Below are 20,822 nucleotides of genomic sequence, written 5' to 3' on the forward strand. Positions count from 1 at the left end.
GATAGAGACTCTTTGTTCTCTGCTGATAGAGACTCTTTGTTCTCTGGTGATAGAGACTCTGTTCTCTGGTGATAGAGACTCTTTGTTCTCTGCTGATAGAGACTCTTTGTTCTCTGGTGATAGAGACTCTTTGTTCTCTGCTGATAGAGACTCTTTGTTCTCTGCTGATAGAGACTCTTTGTTCTCTGGTGATAGAGACTCTTTGTTCTCTGGTGATAGAGACTCTGTTCTCTGGTGATAGAGACTCTTTGTTCTCTGCTGATAGAGACTCTTTGTTCTCTGGTGATAGAGACTCGTTGTTCTCTGCTGATAGAGACTCTTTGTTCTCTGGTGATAGAGACTCTTTGTTCTCTGGTGATAAAGACTCTTTGTTCTCTGGTGATAAAGACTCTTTGTTCTCTGGTGATAGAGACTCTTGGTTCTCTGGTGATAGTTTGATTATCAATGGGGTGTTTACCTCTGGGCCGGGCTCTCCCTTTGGACCTGGTAGTCCTAGACTTCCCTTTAAATCAGTAATGAAAGGAGGGAGAGGAGGGAATGGGAAGAAAAGAGAGAGAGAGAGAGAGAGAGAGAGAGAGAGAGAGAGAGAGAGAGAGAGAGAGACCATTTAAGGTTAGATTTGTTTTTCTCCACAATTACTCCAGGACATGTATTAATAAGTGAGACCCTGAGAAAATCTATTTAGCGTCTGGCTTCAGGAAGGAAACATATCAAACAGGGCAATTCAACCAGACTTTATAGAACTCCCAGTTTATATTTAGTCTAGAAACACACTGTATAACATATTACTTTTTATTCCTCAAATATAATTTCTTTGTGTACTGGGATCCTATTCAATTCCAGGCTGCTCATATATCATGTGTATATATATGTTATTGTATATCATTATGTACTTAACAAACCCAATGTCAAAGGTTATACAGTACTCAGATCAGTGTAGATGAGGCCTTTAAAATGTATTTAATGCTTGTCCTTCATCTGAATACTTATAATGAACTGGTTACCTTGAAACCATGTGGTCCTTGGAGTCCTATTTGTCCCTGAAGAAAAGGATCATACAAACCATTATCATCATCCTGTAAATCCAATGTCTTTACACAAGAGACACACAATAGCACTGGTGTAAAGTGCTTAAGTACTTTTTGGGGGCATCTGTACTTTACTATTTATATTTTGACAACTTTTACTTCACTATATTCCTAAAGAAAATTATTTACTTTTTACTTGATATATTTTTCATGTCACCCAAAAGTACAGGTTACATTTTGAATGCTTAGCAGGACAGGAAAATGGTCCAATTCACCACAAGAGAACATCCCTGGTCATCTCTACTGCCTCTGATCTGGCAGAATAATTAAACACAAATGGTTTGTTAATTATGTTTAATGTTGGAGTGTGACCCTGGCTATTTGTAAATTAAAAAAACATGACAATTGTGCTGTCTGGTTAGCTTAACATAAGGAATTTGAAATTATTTATACTTGTACTTTTATTTTTGATACTTAAGTATGTTTTAAACCAAATACTTCTAGATTTTTACTCAAGTAGTATTTTACTAGGTGACTTTTACTCTATTAAGGCATCTTTACTTTTACTCAAAAATGAAAATGAGGTCCTTTTTCCACCACTGCACAATAGTAACCAATAGTTGGCCCAACTCAGTCAGGTGAGTCACTTTGGAAAAGCTATTACTCTGTTTCTGAATGGCATTCATTCTAAACCATGTAACTATTGTTGAAGTCTATGTCATTCATTCTAAACCATGTAGCTATTGTTGAAGTCTATGTCATTCATTCTAAACCATGTAGCTATTGTTGAAGTCTATGTCATTCATTCTAAACCATGTAGCTATTGTTGAAGTCTATGTCATTCATTCTAAACCATGTAGCTATTGTTGAATTCTATGTCATTCATTCTAAACCATGTAGCTATTGTTGAAGTCTATGTCATTCATTCTAAACCATGTAGCTATTGTTGAAGTCTATGGCATTCATTCTAAACCATGTAACTATTGTTGAAGTCTATGTCATTCATTCTAAACCATGTAGCTATTGTTGAAGTCTATGTCATTCATTCTAAACCATGTAGCTATTGTTGAAGACTAATTTTGATGTGTGGCACGAGAAAGATTGAACTCCTTTGAACTTTGATCCTTTTTTTCATATTTAATTATTTGCCAACAGCTCTTTAAGATATGTTTTTGTATGTATCCCACATGGCAGCCTATTCCCTACATAGTGCACACAAAACCATAGTGCCCACAAAGCTCATCACTAAGCTAAGGACCCTGGGACTAAACACCTCTCTCAGCAACTGGATCCTGGACTTCCTGATGGGCCGCCCCCAGGTGGTAAGGGTAAGCAAAAACACATCTGCCACACTGGGCCCCTCAGGGGTGCGTGCTTAGTCCGTCCTGTACTCCCTGGTTACCCATGACTGCGTGGCCAAGCACGACTCCAACACCATCATTAAGTTTGCTGAAGACACAACAGTGGTAGGCCTGATCACCAACAATGATGAGACAGCTTATAGGGAGGAGACCTGGCAGTGTGGTGCCAGGACAACAACCTCTCCCTCAATTTCAGCAAGACAAAAGAGCTGATCATGGACTACAGGAGAAGGAGGACCGAACAGGCCCCCATTAACATCGATGGGGCTGTAGTGGAGCGGGTCGAGAGTTTCAAGTTCCTTGGTGTCCACATCACCAACAAACTATCATGGTCCGAACACACCAAGACAGTTCTGAAGAGGGCACGACAACACCTTTTCCCCTCCAGGAGATTGAATAGATTTAGCATGGGTCCCCAGATCCTCAAAATGTTCTACAACTGCACCATCGAGAGAATCCTGACCGGTTGCATCTCTGCCTGGTATGGCAACTGCTCGGCATCTGACCGTAAGGCGCTACAGAGGGTAGTGCGTACGGCCCAGTACATCACTGGGACCAAGCTTCCTGCCATCCAGGCCCTCTATACCAGGTGGTGTCAGAGGAAGGCCCTAAAAATTGTCAAATACTCCAACCACCCTAGTCAGACTGTTCTCTCTGCTATCGCACGGCAAGAGGTACCAGAGCACCAAGTCTAGGTCCAAAAGGCTCCTTAACAGTTTCTACCCCCAAGCCATAAGACTGCTGAACAATTAATCTAATGGCCACCCAGACTATTTACATTGCCCCCACTGTGTTTAGCCTCGTTATTGTTATGCCATTTTCTTGTGTTACTTTTTTGTATTTTTTTTTCACTTTAGTTTATTTAGTAAATGTTTTCTTAACTCTATTTCTTGAACTGCATTGTTGGTTAAGGGCTTGATAGTAAGCATTTCACGGTAAGGCCTGTTGTATTTGGCACACGAGACAAATAAAATTGGATTTGATTTGACACAGAGACAAACTGTTTCTTTGTGCTGTGAACATCAATATATTAGTCTTCATCTGATCTGGACCCATACTCTGGACCCATACTTAAGCGTATCAGAGTAGGAGTGCTGATCTAGGATCAGTTTAGCTGATGAATAATGAAACAGATTAAATGGACAGGGGGAGCAGATTGTTTTTTTTACACGGGCTAATTATATACAAATCCTATGAACACTGTGAGCAGGTTGGTACATATCCTATCCTTACTGGATCACCCATTTCTCCTTTCTGGCCCTTCTCTCCTAATTCAGCCTCCTAAAATAAAATAGAAATAAGGTCATTATGAAATGCGGAACATTTTATATAAAATAACTTTCAAGGTAACACAAAGTATTGAGTTACCAGTCAGAGCACTACTGCCATTATGACTGAATAGAACAGAAGTTAAAGGTAACTACGTAGGATGTTCATACTTACAGAGCCAGTCAGATGTCTCAGTCCATGAGCTGTCATCACCTGGATGGAAAGGACAGACAAGATAGAAGATAGAAAATGAGCTGTCTTCTTCATTGTCACTTATTCGGTAGGTAAAACGTACCACCTAACCTCCCTTATTGAATGCACTCGGCTCGGCACTCGGCTCGGCGCTCGGCACTCGGCTCTGATCAGAACTGGAGTTGGGGTTGTCAAAGTCAAACTAAAGAAGCCTTTTAAGAGAGAAAAGGAGGGAAGGGGTGTTTTCTGTGAAACTAAAGATGAGTGCCTGTCTGTCACTATACCCTCTTCCAGTAAACTAGCACCTCTGCCTGTACGTCCCAAATGACACCCTATTCTCTATTAAGGTGGGGTAAATAGTACCATAGGCCTCTGGTCAAAAGTAGTGCACTATGTAGGGAATAGGATGCCATTTGGAATGTATTTTGAGAGTCAGTTCCGGAATCGACCAATAATTGTTGTGGGGATACAAAGCCCACCTGTGGATCAGTCCTCCAGCGAGGGTATGGATCGTTAAAGGTCAAGAGTGTATCCCAAATGGCTTCCTATTCCCTTTATAGTGCCCCTTGGGCTCTGGTCAAAAGTAGTGCACTATATAGGGAATAGGTTGCCATCTGGGACGCATCCCCACAGTAATGGAAAGTCAACTTTTCAAGCTGTAAAATTACATCTTGAGCGTTCCCATGATATTGTACCACAATTGTAGCCTAGAAACCTGCAATTATGTGTACATATGTTTTGGGTTGGCTTCAAGTTCAACATGTGACATGCTGACCACACCGCTCGCGTCCCGTGCGAGCGGTGTATAAATGTACACATATATGTTATTCAATCATTGCACCCACACTGCTCACGTGCACCAACGAGTGTCTGCGTTGCCAGGCGCTAAAATAGAAGTTGCTTCTATTTGTGGCGCAGAACGCGCTGAAAGTCCTGCCTCTCCCATCTCCTCATTGGTTTATAGAAGCAGATACCCATGTGCCATCTCCTCATTGGTTATACCCACGTGGGTGATTGAAAGACGAACTGAGGTAGGTCGTCGTCATGGTAATACTAGTAGATGCCAATCGCCATATAAAGTTGACCGTTTTATTTGTGGATTAATTGTCGGAGTAGAGGACCTTGTGCATTTCAGGTAAAATAACAACTCAACGTTAAAATCCCAGCACAAATTAGCTAGCAACTGTAAGCTAACTAAGTAGGACAAATTAGCTAGCAACTGCAAGCTAGCTAGCTAAATTGCCATAAATGTTTAATGCTTTTCGACCTGTCCCCAAATGAATATAATTGGTTCAGAGTTTGTTTTGATATTTCAACCTGCGTGTCGTGATCGCGTTTGGTGTGAGGGGGACAAAATCAATTTGCCCAAGAAGGCACACGATGGCGGCTTGGGTACGGTGTTAGACTGCCTCCTATTCTCCCTATTCGCCTATTGAACAAGTATGTCAATCTATTCCAACCCTGTTCCTTGTCTTCCTGTTCTTCTGTGTCTGTCTGGTTAGTTGTAATACATTTTGTTTTGGCTTTCATTTCAACATCTCAGACTGGCATAAATATCTATTTAAAAGTTGGTCAATTTGTTCTAATCTTTTAGCCTTCTGCTCTTGTTCATAGCCTAGCCTATTATTCTGTGTCTGTCTGGTCAAGGGATACGTGTGGGATATCTGTGGGTCATCGAGGGCCATGCAGTAAAACGATGTCCTGATCTTTCCTGGATGTTGTATAACAAGTTCAGTGTGGAAATCAGCCTTTTAGTGCTTCAAGTTCCAATTATCAGTCTGCCTCCTAAAGCTTGTCAATTTATTCTAATCTTGTCTCTTATATCTGTAGCCTTCAGTCAGAGTCTGGTCAAGGGCCACGTGTGGGCTGTCTATGGGTCATGGAGGGTCACGCATGCCTATAACCCCGCCTGGTGGTTCCTCCTCTGCACTAATGAACAGGAAGGAGGGTAATGGTCTGAACCCTGGTTTCTGCAGAGTCATGGAATTAAACGCTTTATGGCAGAAATGCTCCCCTTGCGTCTCAAATGGCACCCTATTCCCTATATAGTGCACTACTATCGACCAGCGCCCTATGGTACCCTACTATTGACCTGGTGCCATTTGGGATTCACCCATTATCTGTTACTAGGAAGTGGACATATAAACGCTCATTTAATTGTATTTATTTTATGTAACCTTCAATTAACTAGGCAAGTCAGTTAAGAGCAAATGCTGGGCTAATTGTGTGCCGCCCTATGGGACTCCCAATCACGGCCGCTTGTGATACAGCCTGGAATCAAACCAGGGTCTTCAGTGACACCTCGCGCACTGAGATGCAGTGCCTTAGACCGCTGAGATGCAGTGCCTTAGACCGCTGAGATGCAGTGCCTCAGACCGCTGAGATGCAGTGCCTCAGACCGCTGAGATGCAGTGCCTCAGACCGCTGAGATGCAGTGCCTCAGACCACTGAGATGCAGTGCCTTAGACCGCTGAGATGCAGTGCCTTAGACCGCTGAGATGCAGTGCCTCAGACCGCTGAGATGCAGTGCCTCAGACCGCTGAGATGCAGTGCCTCAGACCGCTGAGATGCAGTGCCTTAGACCGCTGAGATGCAGTGCCTCAGACCACTGAGATGCAGTGCCTCAGACCGCTGAGATGCAGTGCCTTAGACCGCTGAGATGCAGTGCCTTAGACCGCTGAGATGCAGTGCCTTAGACCGCTGAGATGCAGTGCCTTAGACCGCTGAGCCACTCGGGAGCCCCCTATTTAAGTGAGATTTGAGCAAAATATTCAAACAGACCCATTTATGAATTGATAAATTACTTTTCTGAATGTCTGAATTCTAAATGAACATACTCCGAAGCCACTAATGTAGACCAGAGAGGATAGATGGATGGAAGCAATGTGGTGACATTTCCCAATCAGCCAATCAGAAATGAAGCTATTAATTAAGCTATTACAATAAAGAGTATATCTACTTATCCAATCCTCTCAGATCTAGTGTGTCTATCAGGAGTGGTGGCTAGGGGGGAATTTGGCATTCGACAATTGACATAGTTGATTTGGCATTCAGAAACTGTTTGGGAGCCACATGATTAATTGATTGACTGAATGTATTTGATAATTATAAGTAGAAGGCTGCCCCAGCCAGAGACATCATCACATGATAACATACTGGACTTTGGGTGTTTCAACCAAACCTCAGAAGACTGTAGGCCTAAAATAGCAACATAATTTACCATTTTAAATCATTTTGCTCCCTTATCGCTTCAATCTTAAAAATCAATTTCAAAATGTAATCCAGTCCAGTTAATTGAGTCTGATTAAGTGGTCCTAATAGAACTTCTTACACAAATAATTGCAAGGAAAGAAAAGGCTTTATAGCCATTAAGGGGGACTCATTACCTGCCGCTGTTAAATTGTAAATGAAACGGTTAAGAACAAGTGGACCTGACTCCAGTTGAGATAAGGGATTCATATTAAATGGCACCCTATTGCCTATTTAAGTGCACCTCTTTGGACCAGGGTCCATAGGGAACCATTTGGGACACAATCAGTGAAAGAAATCAGTAGTTGGAGCATGCATGTTACAAAAGTAGTGCACTATGTAGGGAATGGGGAGCCATTTGGGAGGCAGACAGAGTGAAATAAAGTAGTAATTGGAGAATGAGTTCATTAGTGTAGAGGGAATATTTGTTCAGCGTGCGGTGATGTGACGTTGGCTCGTTGCCACTTGGATCAGCGGCTAAATAAGAAACCAGGAGTTGAATTATGAAGAAGGACAGATCTCAGAGGAGTCTGGGAATAGTCTGTTGTTCCCATTATTATTACCTGTCTGGATCGTCTACCAAAGGTATACCTGTCCATTGTGGTCACATGCTAGCCTTTTTATATACTGTGTTGACATGCACCAGTAAAGGTATGGCCCATTACAATTACACAGTTAGTTAATGTACGTGTAGATTCAGGATTGTCTTTGAGAGATCAGAGGAGACAGAGCATGGATTGCAGGTACTCTCAGATCTGAAAAACATGTAGCCCAATCATTGGGAATGTGGAGCAGGAATAATGTACTGAACCAACACCTATTGTAGAGTCCAGGCTAGTCTTGTTTACACCCCTCAGGTACTCCTCTCTCCAATAACTCAAACATAAACTACAGTACAGAACTTTGAAACAGTCTCTTGGATAATATTAGTTTATGTCTCAGTTCTAAACAGTCACAGGAAATATTAACGCCACAACAATGAATTCCTCACCGGTCCCGGTGGTCCTCTTAGGCCTTCTTCCCCCTGATAAGAGAATACACAGAGAACATAGAGAAACCACAGGATGTGATACTGTACAGACATGCTTAAAAACCTCAGGATGATATTGATCTATTCTTTAGGAAGAATCCAGAAGCCCTGGTTTACAGCGGATAGTGAAATGCTAGTGTAACATCTGCTCCTACCTCCTCTCTCATTGGTTCAGTCATAACCAACAGTAGCATTCATTCAAAGACTATTTACATCTACTTAATGACAACCGCTTTCAGTTGATTGGGTTAGGGGGGTTGGTACACTGATGTACTGTAGTGGGTTAAACAAGGACGCCTCTGGGATGAAACAACAGAAGGTGAGTCACATGGTGTGTGTGTGTGTGTGTGACAATTAATAATGATGAAATATCGTTATAAGAGAGTTAATTTGCAGCCAGATTTAGACTTAAATGAATGCAGGAAAGATAAATAGATCAGGGGGAATCAGACTGGAGCTTACACACACACACACACACACACACACACACACACACACACACACACACACACACACACACACACACACACACACACACACACACACACACACACACACACACACCATGTGATGTGACTCACCTTTTGTCCTTTCATCCCAGAGGCTCCGTCTCCACCTGGCTGACCCTGAGGGAGAAGGCCAAAGGTCAAAGGTTAGAGTTCACGGTTAATGACAGCCACTTTAAATGTCACCACAAGGATGTGTCGGAAGAGTGTGTGCTGTGTGTGTGTATTACACACCGGATCTCCTTGAGCTCCTTTGTCTCCTGGGACGCCAGAGTCACCCTTCACCCCCTGGATGAGAACAGATAGAGAGAGTGAGAGAGAGGGAGAGGGAGTGAGTGAGTGAGAGAGGAGAGAGAGAGAGAGAGAGAGAGAGAGAGAGAGAGAGAGAGAGAGTGAGTGAGAGAGTGAGTGAGTGAGAGAGAGGAGTGAGTGAGAGAGGGAGAGAGAGAGGGAGAGAGAGAGAGAGGGAGAGAGAGAGGGAGAGAGAGAGTGTATGTATGTGAACATACAAGACCAACATGATTGACAGCAGAGAGAAGAGACGAGAGTGTTGTGTGTGTGACTGTGTATGTGCGTGTGAGTGTGAACATGACCCCTATAAATGTCCTAAGGATCGTACAGTACATGCTTATAACCAGCAACACGTCATGTTGTCTGTATCATTGTAGATGCTGTGTCTATGGGTCTACTGAGAGAATGGACTATACAGCCCTGTTGCACTGCAGCAGCTTTCCACACTGAACCAACCAGGTCCTGATCTAATCATTCTCCTCTCCACCAATAGATGGCACTTGATGACAACAGATCAAGTCTTCAGCTCTCGTCTTTTATACAGCAGTCTTTTCTCTCTCCAATGTGTGGATAAGGACCGTACAGTCTGCCAATACCACCCAGTGAGTGTGAGTGGACTCAGGCTTATTCACAAGGCACATAAATGATGGGTGGGCGTCTGCTCTCTTCAGAGGTCCATTATATCTGTAAAATAGGGACCTTGTAGCAGTAAGGACAGGAAATCAGCAGAAGGCAAGGGTAGTTAAAGTGCTCAACTCCACTGTGTCCGCCTGCCAGATGGGCAAAGAACCTTGGCGTGACCCTGGACAACACCGTGTCATTCTCTGAAAACATCAACGCAGTGACCCCCGCAGGTTCATGCCCAAAACATCCATAGAGTATGACCTCACACAGGAAGCAGCACAGGTCCTAATTCATTTACTTGTCCTAATTCAGGTACTTGTCCTAATGCATTTACTTGTCCTAATTCAGCTACTTGTCCTAAATCAGGGACTTGACCTAATTCAGATTCTTGTCCTAATTCATGCACTTGTCCTAATTCAGTCACTTGTCCTAATTCAGATACTTGTCCTAATTCAGGCATCACCCATCTAGACTACTGCTACTCTCTGTTGGCTGAGCTCCATCAAACCCCTGCAACTTATCCAAAAACTTGAAGTATGGTTCATTATTGTTTTATTCTATATACACTGCTCAAAAAAATAAAGGGAACACTTAAAACAACACAATGTAACTCCAAGTCAATCACACTTCTGTGAAATCAAACTGTCCACTTAGGAAGCAACACTGATTGACAATAAATTTCACATGCTGTTGTGCAAATGGAATAGACAACAGGTGGAAATTATAGGCAATTAGCAAGACACCCCCAATAAAGGAGTGGTTCTGCAGGTGGGGACCACAGACCACTTCTCAGTTCCTATGCTTCCAAGCTGATGTTTTGGTCACTTTTGAATGCTGGCGGTGCTTTCACTCTAGTGGTAGCATGAGACGGAGTCTACAACCCACACAAGTGGCTCAGGTAGTGCAGCTCATCCAGGATGGCACATCAATGCGAGCTGTGGCAAGAAGGTTTGCTGTGTCTGTCAGCGTAGTGTCCAGAGCATGGAGGCGCTACCAGGAGACAGGCCAGTACATCAGGAGACGTGGAGGAGGCCGTAGGAGGGCAACAACCCAGCAGCAGGACCGCTACCTCCGCCTTTGTGCAAGGAGGAGCAGGAGGAGCACTGCCAGAGCCCTGCAAAATGACCTCCAGCAGGCCACAAATGTACATGTGTCTGCTCAAACGGTCAGAAACAGACTCCATGAGGGTGGTATGAGGGCCCGACGTCCACAGGTGGGGGTTGTGCTTACAGCCCAACACCGTGCAGGACGTGTGGCATTTGCCAGAGAACACCAAGATTGGCAAATTCGCCACTGGCGCCCTGTGCTCTTCACAGATGAAAGCAGGTTCACACTGAGCACGTGACAGACATGACAGAGTCTGGAGACGCCGTGGAGAACGTTCTGCTGCCTGCAACATCCTCCAGCATGACCGGTTTGGCGGTGGGTCAGTCATGGTGTGGGGTGGCATTTCTTTGGGGGGCCGCACAGCCCTCCATGTGCTCGCCAGAGGTAGCCTGACTGCTATTAGGTACCGAGATGAGATCCTCAGACCCCTTGTGAGACCATATTCTGGTGCGGTTGGCCCTGGGTTCCTCCTAATGCAAGACAATGCTAGACCTCATGTGGCTGGAGTGTGTCAGCAGTTCCTGCAAGAGGAAGGCATTGATGCTATGGACTGGCCCGCCCGTTCCCCAGACCTGAATCCATCCATCCACCAACGCCACGTTGCACCACAGACTGTCCAGGAGTCCAGGTCTGGGAGGAGATCCCTCAGGAGACCATCCGCCACCTCATCAGGAGCATGCCCAGGCGTTGTAGGGAGGTCATACAGGCACGTGGAGGTCACACACACTACTGAGCCTCATTTTGACTTGTTTTAAGGACATTACATCAAAGTTGGATCAGCCTGTAGTGTGGTTTTCCACTTTATTTTGAGTGTGACTCCAAATCCAGACCTCCATGGGTTGATAAATTAGATTTCCATTGATTATTTTTGTGTGATTTTGTTGTCAGCACTTTCAACTATGTAAAGAAAAAAGTATTTAATAAGATTATTTCTTTCATTCAGATCTAGGATGTGTTGTTTAAGTGTTCCCTTTATTTTTTTGAGCAGTATATTTGAGTAGGAACATTGTTTAATTAGCTCACCTGCTACAACAAAATATATGGGCTTGTTCTCAAGACAGCCTGGGGTAGCTCCCCCAAACCCACACTTTGTTGAGAGAGATAACAGCCTGCCACACAGCAACAGCCACACACATAGAACTGAGTGCATCCCAAATGGCACCCTGTTTCCTATGGGCCCGGGTCAAAAGAAGTGCACTATATAGGGGATAGGGTGCCATTTGGGATGCAAATATTTTCTGTCCCCAAACAGACGTAAAAGGAGCAGCTACATTTGGACTGGGGCTGTGTGAAATGTAACTGTGTACGGATTCCCAGACTCCCCTTTCACTTTCAACAACACTTCACCTGTTTTCTTCACCCCTCTTTCCTCCCCCAGCATAGAGTCTTCTGGACCAATCAGGGCAACTTTGAACATTTTGATGGTTAGCCTGTGTGTGTGTGCGTGCGTGCGTCCGTGCGTGTGTCTGTCTGTCTGTCTGTCTGTCTGTCTGTCTGTCTGTCTGTCTGTCTGTCTGTCTGTCTGTCTGTCTGTCTGTCTGTCTGTCTGTCTGTCTGTCTGTCTGTCTGTCTGTCTGTCTGTCTGTCTGTCTGTCTGTCTGTCTCAGGGGACAGGTTACAGATGTCTGTCTCAGCACCCTCTTCCTTAACAGCACATCCATTAAATAGATAAAGAGAAGATCCATACCAGAGCTTCCAGCAGGCACAAGACAAAGTCATGTCTGTCTCTGTGTCTCTGTCTCTGTGACTCTGTGTCTCTGTCTCTGTGTCTGTGTCTGTGTCTGTCTCTGTGTCTCTATCTCTGTCTCTGTGTCTGTGTCTGTCTCTGTGTCTCTATCTCTGTCTCTCTGTCTCTCTGTCTCTGTGTCTGTGTCTGTGTCTGTGTCTCTGTGTCTCTGTGTCTCTGTGTCTATCTCTCTGTGTCTGTGTCTGTGTGTCTGTCTCTCTGTCTGTGTCTGTCTCTCTGTGTCTATCTCTCTGTGTCTGTGTGTCTGTGTCTGTGTGTCTCTCTGTCTGTGTCTGTCTCTGTCTGTGTCTCTGTGTCTATCTCTCTGTGTCTGTGTCTGTGTCTATCTCTCTGTGTCTGTGTCTGTGTCTGTCTCTCTGTGTCTGTGTCTGTCTGTCTCTCTGTCTGTGAGCTATTAACTATTAACAAGCAGACGATTGCCATACATGAACAGATGGACTGGCCTATTCATATATTAGAGGGGAGAAGCCTCTGTGGATAAATTGATTGTGAACATTAATTGACTTGTGAAAAGTTTAAACTGTATGAATGTTATTAATGCAAAATAAAAGAAACATATAACCTCACCATATATTTTATCGATTCAGGCCTCTCTTGTAAAATAGATTTGATCTCAATGAGAATAACTTGTATAAATAAAGGTTACATGGCAATACAAAGGTGTTGTTTTACTGCCACAGCAGTCGTAACCATCCATAAGGCCTTATCCCAGAATACCTGTGTTTGATGTCTCTTCCCATAGTGTTAAATGAACAGTAAAGTGGAACCCAGCAGTGCACAAGGCAGGGAGGGGACCAGCACAAATGGAGACTACTGTCTAGGTGTAGCTCTGAGGGGCTACATGTTGACTTTGAGCTAATCATTAAACAGCAATTAAATATCTCTCCCTCTCTCTCGCTCTCCCTCCTTCTCCCTCCCTCTCAATCTCTCTCCCTCTCCTTCTTCTCTCTCTACCTCTCTCTCTCCCCCTCCTTCTCTCTCTCTCTACCTCTCCCTCTCTCCTTCCCTTTATTTTGACCTCTTTCCCCCTCTTTGTCTCCATCTATCCATCTCTCTCTCTCCCTCCTTGTCTCTCTCTTTCCTCCTCTCTCTTTCCTCCTCTTCTTCTTTCTCTCCACCTCCCACCCACCCTCTCTCTCGCTCTCTCTCTCTCTCCTCGTCTCCCTCCTCCTCCCTTTCTTTCTCTCCACCTCCCACCCTCTCTCTCCCTCCTTGTATCTCTTCTCCCTTTGCCTTCAGCCTCTGCAGTGCTCAGTCTGCCCCTGTTTGGTCTGTCTGTCAGTGGGAGAGAGATGCTGTTATGGAGATGTGATTCATGGAGTACTCTACCTATCCCCCCACACTGTGCAACCCACACACACAAACAAACACACACACACACACACTGAGCATGCCGGCACACACACAAACTGAGCACGCTACAGACTTCACTAAGGGAGAGGGAGAGAGGACTCCAATCACAGAGAGACATATGTTAGGCAAGCTACAATTTAGAGAAGCAGAACTCTCATCTTCTGTCTAGAGCTCTAGTAGTGAAAGGAGGGAGGGATTGAGTGAGTCAGTGAGTGGTGTTGAGTGTTGTTCACAATGAAGCTACCTTATTATCAGATAGGACTATTACCTTCTACCTTATTATCAGATAGGACTATTACCTTCTACCTTATTATCAGATAGGACTATTACCTTCTACCTTATTATCAGATAGGACTATTACCTTCTACCTTATTATCAGATAGGGCTATTAGATAGGACTATTACCTTCTACCTTATTATCAGATAGGACTATTACCTTCTACCTTATTATCAGATAGGACTATTACCTTCTACCTTATTATCAGATAGGACTATTACCTTCTACCTTATTATCAGATAGGGCTATTAGATAGGACTATTACCTTCTACCTTATTATCAGATAGGACTATTACCTTCTACCTTCTTATAGAATAGGGCTATTAGATAGGACTATTACCTTCTACCTTATTATCAGATAGGGCTATTACCTTCTACCTTACTATAGGATAGGGCTATTACCTTCTACCTTATTATCAGATCATTATTACCTTTTGGATGTGTGTCAACCCTACTGGATGTGTGTCAAACCTATTGGATTTGTGTCAAGCCTACTGGATGTGTATGAAGCCTACTGGATGTGTGTCAGTCCTACTGGATGTGTGTGAAGCCTACTGGATGTGTGCCAGTCCTACTGGATGTGTGTCAATCCTACGGGATGTGTGTCAAGCCTACTGGATGTTTGTAAGTGTGTCAAGCCTACTGGATGTGTGTCAATTCTACGGGATGTGTGTCAAGCCTACTGGATGTTTGTAAGTGTGTCAAGCCTACTGGATGTGTGTCAATTCTACTGGATGTGTGTCAGCCCTACTGGATGTGTGTCTATCCTACTGGATGTGAGTCAGCCCTACTGGATGTGTGTCAGCCCTTTTGGATGTGTGTCAACCTTACTGGATGTGTGTCCATCCTACAGGATGTGTGTAAGTGTGTCAAATCTACTGGACTCACACACACACAACACGCTCGCCTCTTCTCTCTGCTGTCAATCATGTTGTACTTGTCTTGTATATGTCTCTCTCTCTCTCTCTCTCTCTCTCTCTCTCTCTCTCTCTCTCTCTCTCTCTCTCTCTCTCTCTCTCTCTCTCTCTCTCTCTCTCTCTCTCTCTCTCTCTCTCTCTCTCTCTCTCTCTCTCTCTCACACTCTCTCTCTCTCTCTCTCTCTCTCTCTCTCTCTCTCTCTCTCTCTCTCTCTCTCTCTCTCTCTCTCTCTCACACACACACACACACACACACACACACACACACACACACACACACACACACACACACACACACACACACACACACACACACACACACACACACACACACACACACACACACACACACACACACACACACACACACACACACACACACACACACACACGTCAAAACTTGTCCCATCCTTTCCTCTTAAATAAACACCCTGCCACAACACTATCCCTGGTGCCTTCAGACACACAGCCACAACACTATCCCGGTGCCTTCAGACACAACACTATCCCTGGTGCCTTCAGACACAACACTATCCCTGGTGCCTTCAGACACAACACTATCCCTGGTGCCTTCAGACACACAGCCACAACACTATCCCGGTGCCTTCAGACACAACACTATCCCTGGTGCCTTCAGACACACAGCCACAACACTATCCCGGTGCCTTCAGACACAACACTATCCCTGGTGCCTTCAGACACACAGCCACAACACTATCCCGGTGCCTTCAGACACAACACTATCCCTGGTGCCTTCAGACACAACACTATCCCTGGTGCCTTCAGACACACAGCCACAACACTATCCCGGTGCCTTCAGACACAACACTATCCCTGGTGCCTTCAGACACAACACTATCCCTGGTGCCTTCAGACACACTGCCACAACACTATCCCTGGGTGCCTTCAGTGTGACAGAATGGTGTTGAATGTTTAATTCAACAGAAACGGTACTGAACGACCCGTTGAAGAACGGTGTGATTATGGTGGCCCACAGGGAGATTGTATGGTGTGTGCTGCAGTTTGAGTATTTTCCATTCCGGTACCATCCCACTATTCCCATTCAAACCAGGAATGGTATTTAAAAGTATACACACCCCTACGTATGTATGTGGACAGTGAAGCTAATATCTTAAATACGGCTTTATACTCCAACATTTTGGTTTGAGATCAAGTCTGGCTGAGGCACGCAGTACCGTCAACTTAGACGTGTAGAGACAAGCCGAGAGAAATGGTTCTCTGTCCAGGAGCAACACAATACAAGTTTATCCAGCCAGCTGGTCAGCCACCATTCTCTTTTCTCAGGGCACAGGAGCCATTAAAAACCTTCTAGGCGAGGCCAACATCAACATCAACACAGACCACTGGACCAATACAACATGATCAACACAGCCGCTTTGTTCAAGAGGTTGTCCCACTGCCTCCGACTGACCCGGTACACAACAGTTTCCTTCCTGATATGGTCACCGGAACAAGTGGACAAGTGGAGGGAGGTGGGTGTGTTTGTTACCGGGGCTGTAGGAGGGCCTCATTGTGACTCTTCCTTTCTCGATTTCTTTCCCCCCCCCCGTCTCTCACTCTCTCACATGCCTCGTGGTTAGCTACAACACCCGGGGGTTCCATGAAAATGACTGCAGGCCTTTTGCTAAAGCACTGTAGGTAATGGCCATCTGTCTGTGATGAGAAGGAGCACTGAGTCACACTGAGAGACAAGCAGCAGGAGGTAGAGGAAGAGAGGCAGGAGGGAGGCTGTCTGTGTGCGTGTGCGCGCGCATTTGTGTGTCCGTGAGGGTGTGCATGTGCATATCAGTGAGGGCGTTATTTAATATGCACAGCACCACTATTGGTTGAGAGACGCCAGTCCTCCCTGTCTCCATAGTCACTCACAAATCATGTTGAAACAGTAGTCCCAAATGACACCCTATCCCCTATAAAGTGCACTACATCACATGACAGGGGTACTCTCAGGACACTGAGGCTAGCTGGTACATCACATGACAGGGGTACTAGCAGGACACTGAGGCTAGCGGGTACATCACATGACATGGGTACTAGCAGGACACTGAGGCTAGCTGGTACGTCACATGACAGGGGTACTAGCAGGACACTGAGGCTAGCTGGTACATCACATGACATGGGTACTAGCAGGACACTGAGGCTAGCTGGTACATCACATGACATGGACACTATCAGGACAATGAGGCAAGCTGGTACATCACATGACATGGGTACTAGCAGGACACTGAGGCTAGCTGGTACATCACATGACAGGGGTACTAGCAGGACACTGAGGCTAGCTGGTACATCACATGACAGGGTACTATCAGGACACTGAGGCAAGCTGGTACATCACATGACAGGGGTACTATCAGGACAATGAGGCTAGCTAGTACGTCACATGACAGGGGTACTATCAGGACAATGAGGCAAGCTGGTACATCACATGACAGGGGTACAATCAGGACAATGAGGCTAGCTAGTATGTCACATGACAGGGGTACAATCAGGACAATGAGGCTAGCTAGTACGTCACATGACAGGGGTACAATCAGGACAATGAGGCTAGCTAGTACGTCACATCACAGGGGTACAATCAGGACACTGACATTTAGAAATGTCACATTCACACCTCCTCTTTCTCTTCCTCTTCCTCCTTGTCCTCCCTTTTTCCTACGATGTTGTGTCCTATAACTATGTGGGTACGTCTGATATTGCACATTATATAGGCTCTGGTCCAAAGTAGTGCACTAAATAGGCAATAGGGTGCCATTTGTGAGGCCTAATGAGTTATTAAGGTGTCAGAGAGTACAGAAAGAAATGTGGGGGAACCGTAACGGTCAGCAGCTGAAGTGATGCTAAAGATAATTGAACCTATTGAGCATGGCGGTGACAGTGACGGAAGAGGAGCACCATCTTCCTGTCTATCTGGTTTGAATTCTCATTATCACAAGTTTAATCAGAGCGTCAGTGTATGAAAATAAAATAAAATAACAGAATCAGTTGGTTACTAGAAGGCAGCAGGAAGCAGTAGAGTGTAAATTAGAAATGTTCATTAGGGCAGCTGTAGCAAAACATTTTACAACATTTTAACAGGAAAAATTCAAACAAGGGATTTTTATTCGAAGGCGCTAATTTCCTGTTGAGAGTAAGAAAAGTAGAATAAACGAGGTGACTAAATATGTCTAAATATGGTTGTGCATCAGCATTGTTCCAATTTTTATATCAGCCACTGACATTCACTTAATTAGCACATCAGCTAACATTTTATAGATTGCTAGTCAAGTTGGTCTAGTCAGCAGTGTTGGGGAGTAGTGAACTACATTTAGTTCAACTAGTAATGTAATTACATTTTGCAGTAGCTTGGTGGTAGTTGAACTATATCAAATCTTGGTAGTGTTTTCAATAGTTCTGTCACATCCTGACCAGCAGAGGGAGCAATTGGATTAGTTTTGGTCAGGATGTGGCAGGGTTTTTGTGTGTGTGTGAATGGTTGTGTTGGTGATTAGGACTCCCAATTGAAGGCAGGTGTGTTGAGTTGCCTTTGATTGGGAGTCCTATATAGGAGTGTGTGTTTTTCTTTGGGGTTGTGGGTAATTGTTTCTTGTTTAGTGTGGTTGCACCTGACAGGACTGTTGGCTGTCAGTTTCCTTGTTTTTGTTCTTGTATAGTGTTCGTTCTAATTAAATTGAAGGATGAATACTAACTCTGCTGCATTTTGGTACATTTCTGAAGACAGCTGTGACAAGTTCATTATGTTTTTCACTTGTAGTAGTGTAGCTAACTACTAGAACGAAACAATACTTTTTTTTGGTAAAATAAAATATAGTTGAAGTAAGTAAGAACGTCCTTTCTTTTTCGGTATCAGACCTGCCTAATTCTCACTTTTTGTGTTTAATAGGCTAAATTACACATTCGGTTAACATCTGACTCCAGAGTGATCTGTTCTGGCAATTTGTAGTCTATGACGTTTTAGAGTTAGATGATAATTCTTCATGGAGTAGTTTGGGTGTAGTGAACTACTTTTTTTCTAAGTAACTTTAGTTAAGTAAACTATATTTTTCATAAGGGTAGCTTTAGTTTAGTAAACTATATTTTTCATAAGGGTAGCTTTAGTTTAGTAAACTATATTTTTTATAAGGGTAGTGCTGCGTCGATAGTATTGAATACCCTGATACCCATGCCTCAGAGATGAGTCTCAATTAGGACTACTATGGATCTCTCCTACAGAGGAGTCTCAATTAGGACTACTGTGGATCTCTTCTACAGAGGAGTCTCAATTAAGACTACTGTGGATCTCTTCTACAGAGGAGTCTCAATTAAGACTACTGTGGATCTCTTCTACAGAGGAGTCTCAATTAAGACTACTGTGGATCTCTTCTACAGAGGAGTCTCAATTAAGACTACTGTGGATCTCTTCTACAGAGGAGTCTCAATTAGGACTACTGTGGATCTCTCCTACAGAGGAGTCTCAATTAGGACTACTGTGGATCTCTTCTACAGAGGAGTCTCAATTAAGACTACTGTGGATCTCTTCTACAGAGGAGTCTCAATTAAGACTACTGTGGATCTCTTCTACAGAGGAGTCTCAATTAGGACTACTGTGGATCTCTCCTACAGAGGAGTCTCAATTAGGACTACTGTGGATCTCTTCTACAGAGGAGTCTCAATTAAGACTACTGTGGATCTCTTCTACAGAGGAGTCTCAATTAGGACTACTGTGGATCTCTCCTACAGAGGAGTCTCAATTAGGACTACTGTGGATCTCTTCTACAGAGGAGTCTCAATTAAGACTACTGTGGATCTCTTCTACAGAGGAGTCTCAATTAGGACTACTGTGGATCTCTCCTACAGAGGAGTCTCAATTAGGACTACTGTGGATCTCTCCTACAGATGAAGGAGACCTGAATATATTTGGTTCTTTGTGAGATACATGCAGGTGAGAGTTAAAGAGAGCTCCTGGTTGAATGATTGATCTTTCGACATGAGGCAGCAGTGTGTGTTTAGTGGGAGTAAACATTGATTGACAGGCATGTGCAGTATGTATACCATACAGGAGGACTGTCTGCAAGTAAGCATTTAATTGGATGATGTATACCATGCATATCCCGTACAACTTGAAACTGAAACGGTCTGTGACAGTGGCAAACAGAAGGAAGGAAGAAATAAAGGTAGGAAGGAATGCAGCAGCAGCAGCATCAGTACTTACAGGTAGGCCTCTGGGTCCAGGTTCCCCTGTCTTCCCTCGACGACCCTGTAACACACACAGAGAGAAGAGAGGAAGTGAGACAGGTGTCAGATGGAGAACATGAACTAGAAGTTCACACAAGTGTCAGCTGGGCTGTGTCTACATACACACTAATACCAAAGGGGGAGGAGAGAGAGAGAGAGAGAGAGAGAGAGTGAGAGAGAGAGAGAGACAGAGAGAGAGAGAGAGAGAGAGAGAGACAGAGAGAGACAGAGAGAGAGAGAGAGAGAGAGAGAGAGACAGAGAGAGAGAGAGAGAGAGAGAGATGTCAGACAAGGAGCAACAAGTTCCCACCAGTGGCATCTGGATCTACTACACATTGCCAACAGTCAGGCTAGGGGGCTAGCCAGCTAGCTGCTCCTGTCTGGCTGAGTCCCAAATGTACCCCTATTCCTTATATAGTGCACTACTTTTGACCAGAGACTTATGGGTCCTGGTCGAAAGTACAGCACTAATTAGGGAAAAGGCTGCCGTTTGGGACACATCCTGCCTGTCTGTCGGGCACTGTAGTTAATTAGCTTTAAATGAACATGAAGAAAACAGCTTAATTGCTCTCTCCCTGTGTGGTACACTAGTCTTTGTTCCCCCCTATGGTTTATCACCCTGCTACCCAGCTGTGTGTGTCC

General features: G+C 44.4%; 1 protein-coding gene across 8 annotated transcripts in view; it reads right to left on the minus strand.

Moving 5' to 3' along the window:
• The window catches only part of LOC106595326 (collagen alpha-1(XIX) chain), a 252,114-nt gene that overhangs the window by 93,301 nt on the left and 137,991 nt on the right, over positions 1-20,822 (minus strand). For 7 of the 8 annotated variants that reach the window (XR_006756828.1, XM_045687095.1, XM_045687093.1 and 4 more), the window contains 8 exons: positions 20,158-20,202; positions 8,870-8,923; positions 8,711-8,755; positions 8,091-8,123; positions 3,833-3,871; positions 3,623-3,670; positions 1,005-1,040; positions 458-502 (listed from right to left, as the gene is read on the minus strand). Coding sequence is in view for 7 of the 8 variants with exons in the window: in XM_045687095.1 (XP_045543051.1) it covers positions 458-502; positions 1,005-1,040; positions 3,623-3,670; positions 3,833-3,871; positions 8,091-8,123; positions 8,711-8,755; positions 8,870-8,923; positions 20,158-20,202 (345 nt within the window). In the remaining variant the exon portion in view is untranslated. The remainder of the gene's footprint in view (positions 1-457; positions 503-1,004; positions 1,041-3,622; positions 3,671-3,832; positions 3,872-8,090; positions 8,124-8,710; positions 8,756-8,869; positions 8,924-20,157; positions 20,203-20,822) is intronic. The other variant, XM_045687091.1, reaches the window with a different exon arrangement.

This window comes from Salmo salar, chromosome ssa01, assembly GCF_905237065.1.
Source record: "Salmo salar chromosome ssa01, Ssal_v3.1, whole genome shotgun sequence".
NCBI lineage: Eukaryota > Metazoa > Chordata > Actinopteri > Salmoniformes > Salmonidae > Salmo > Salmo salar.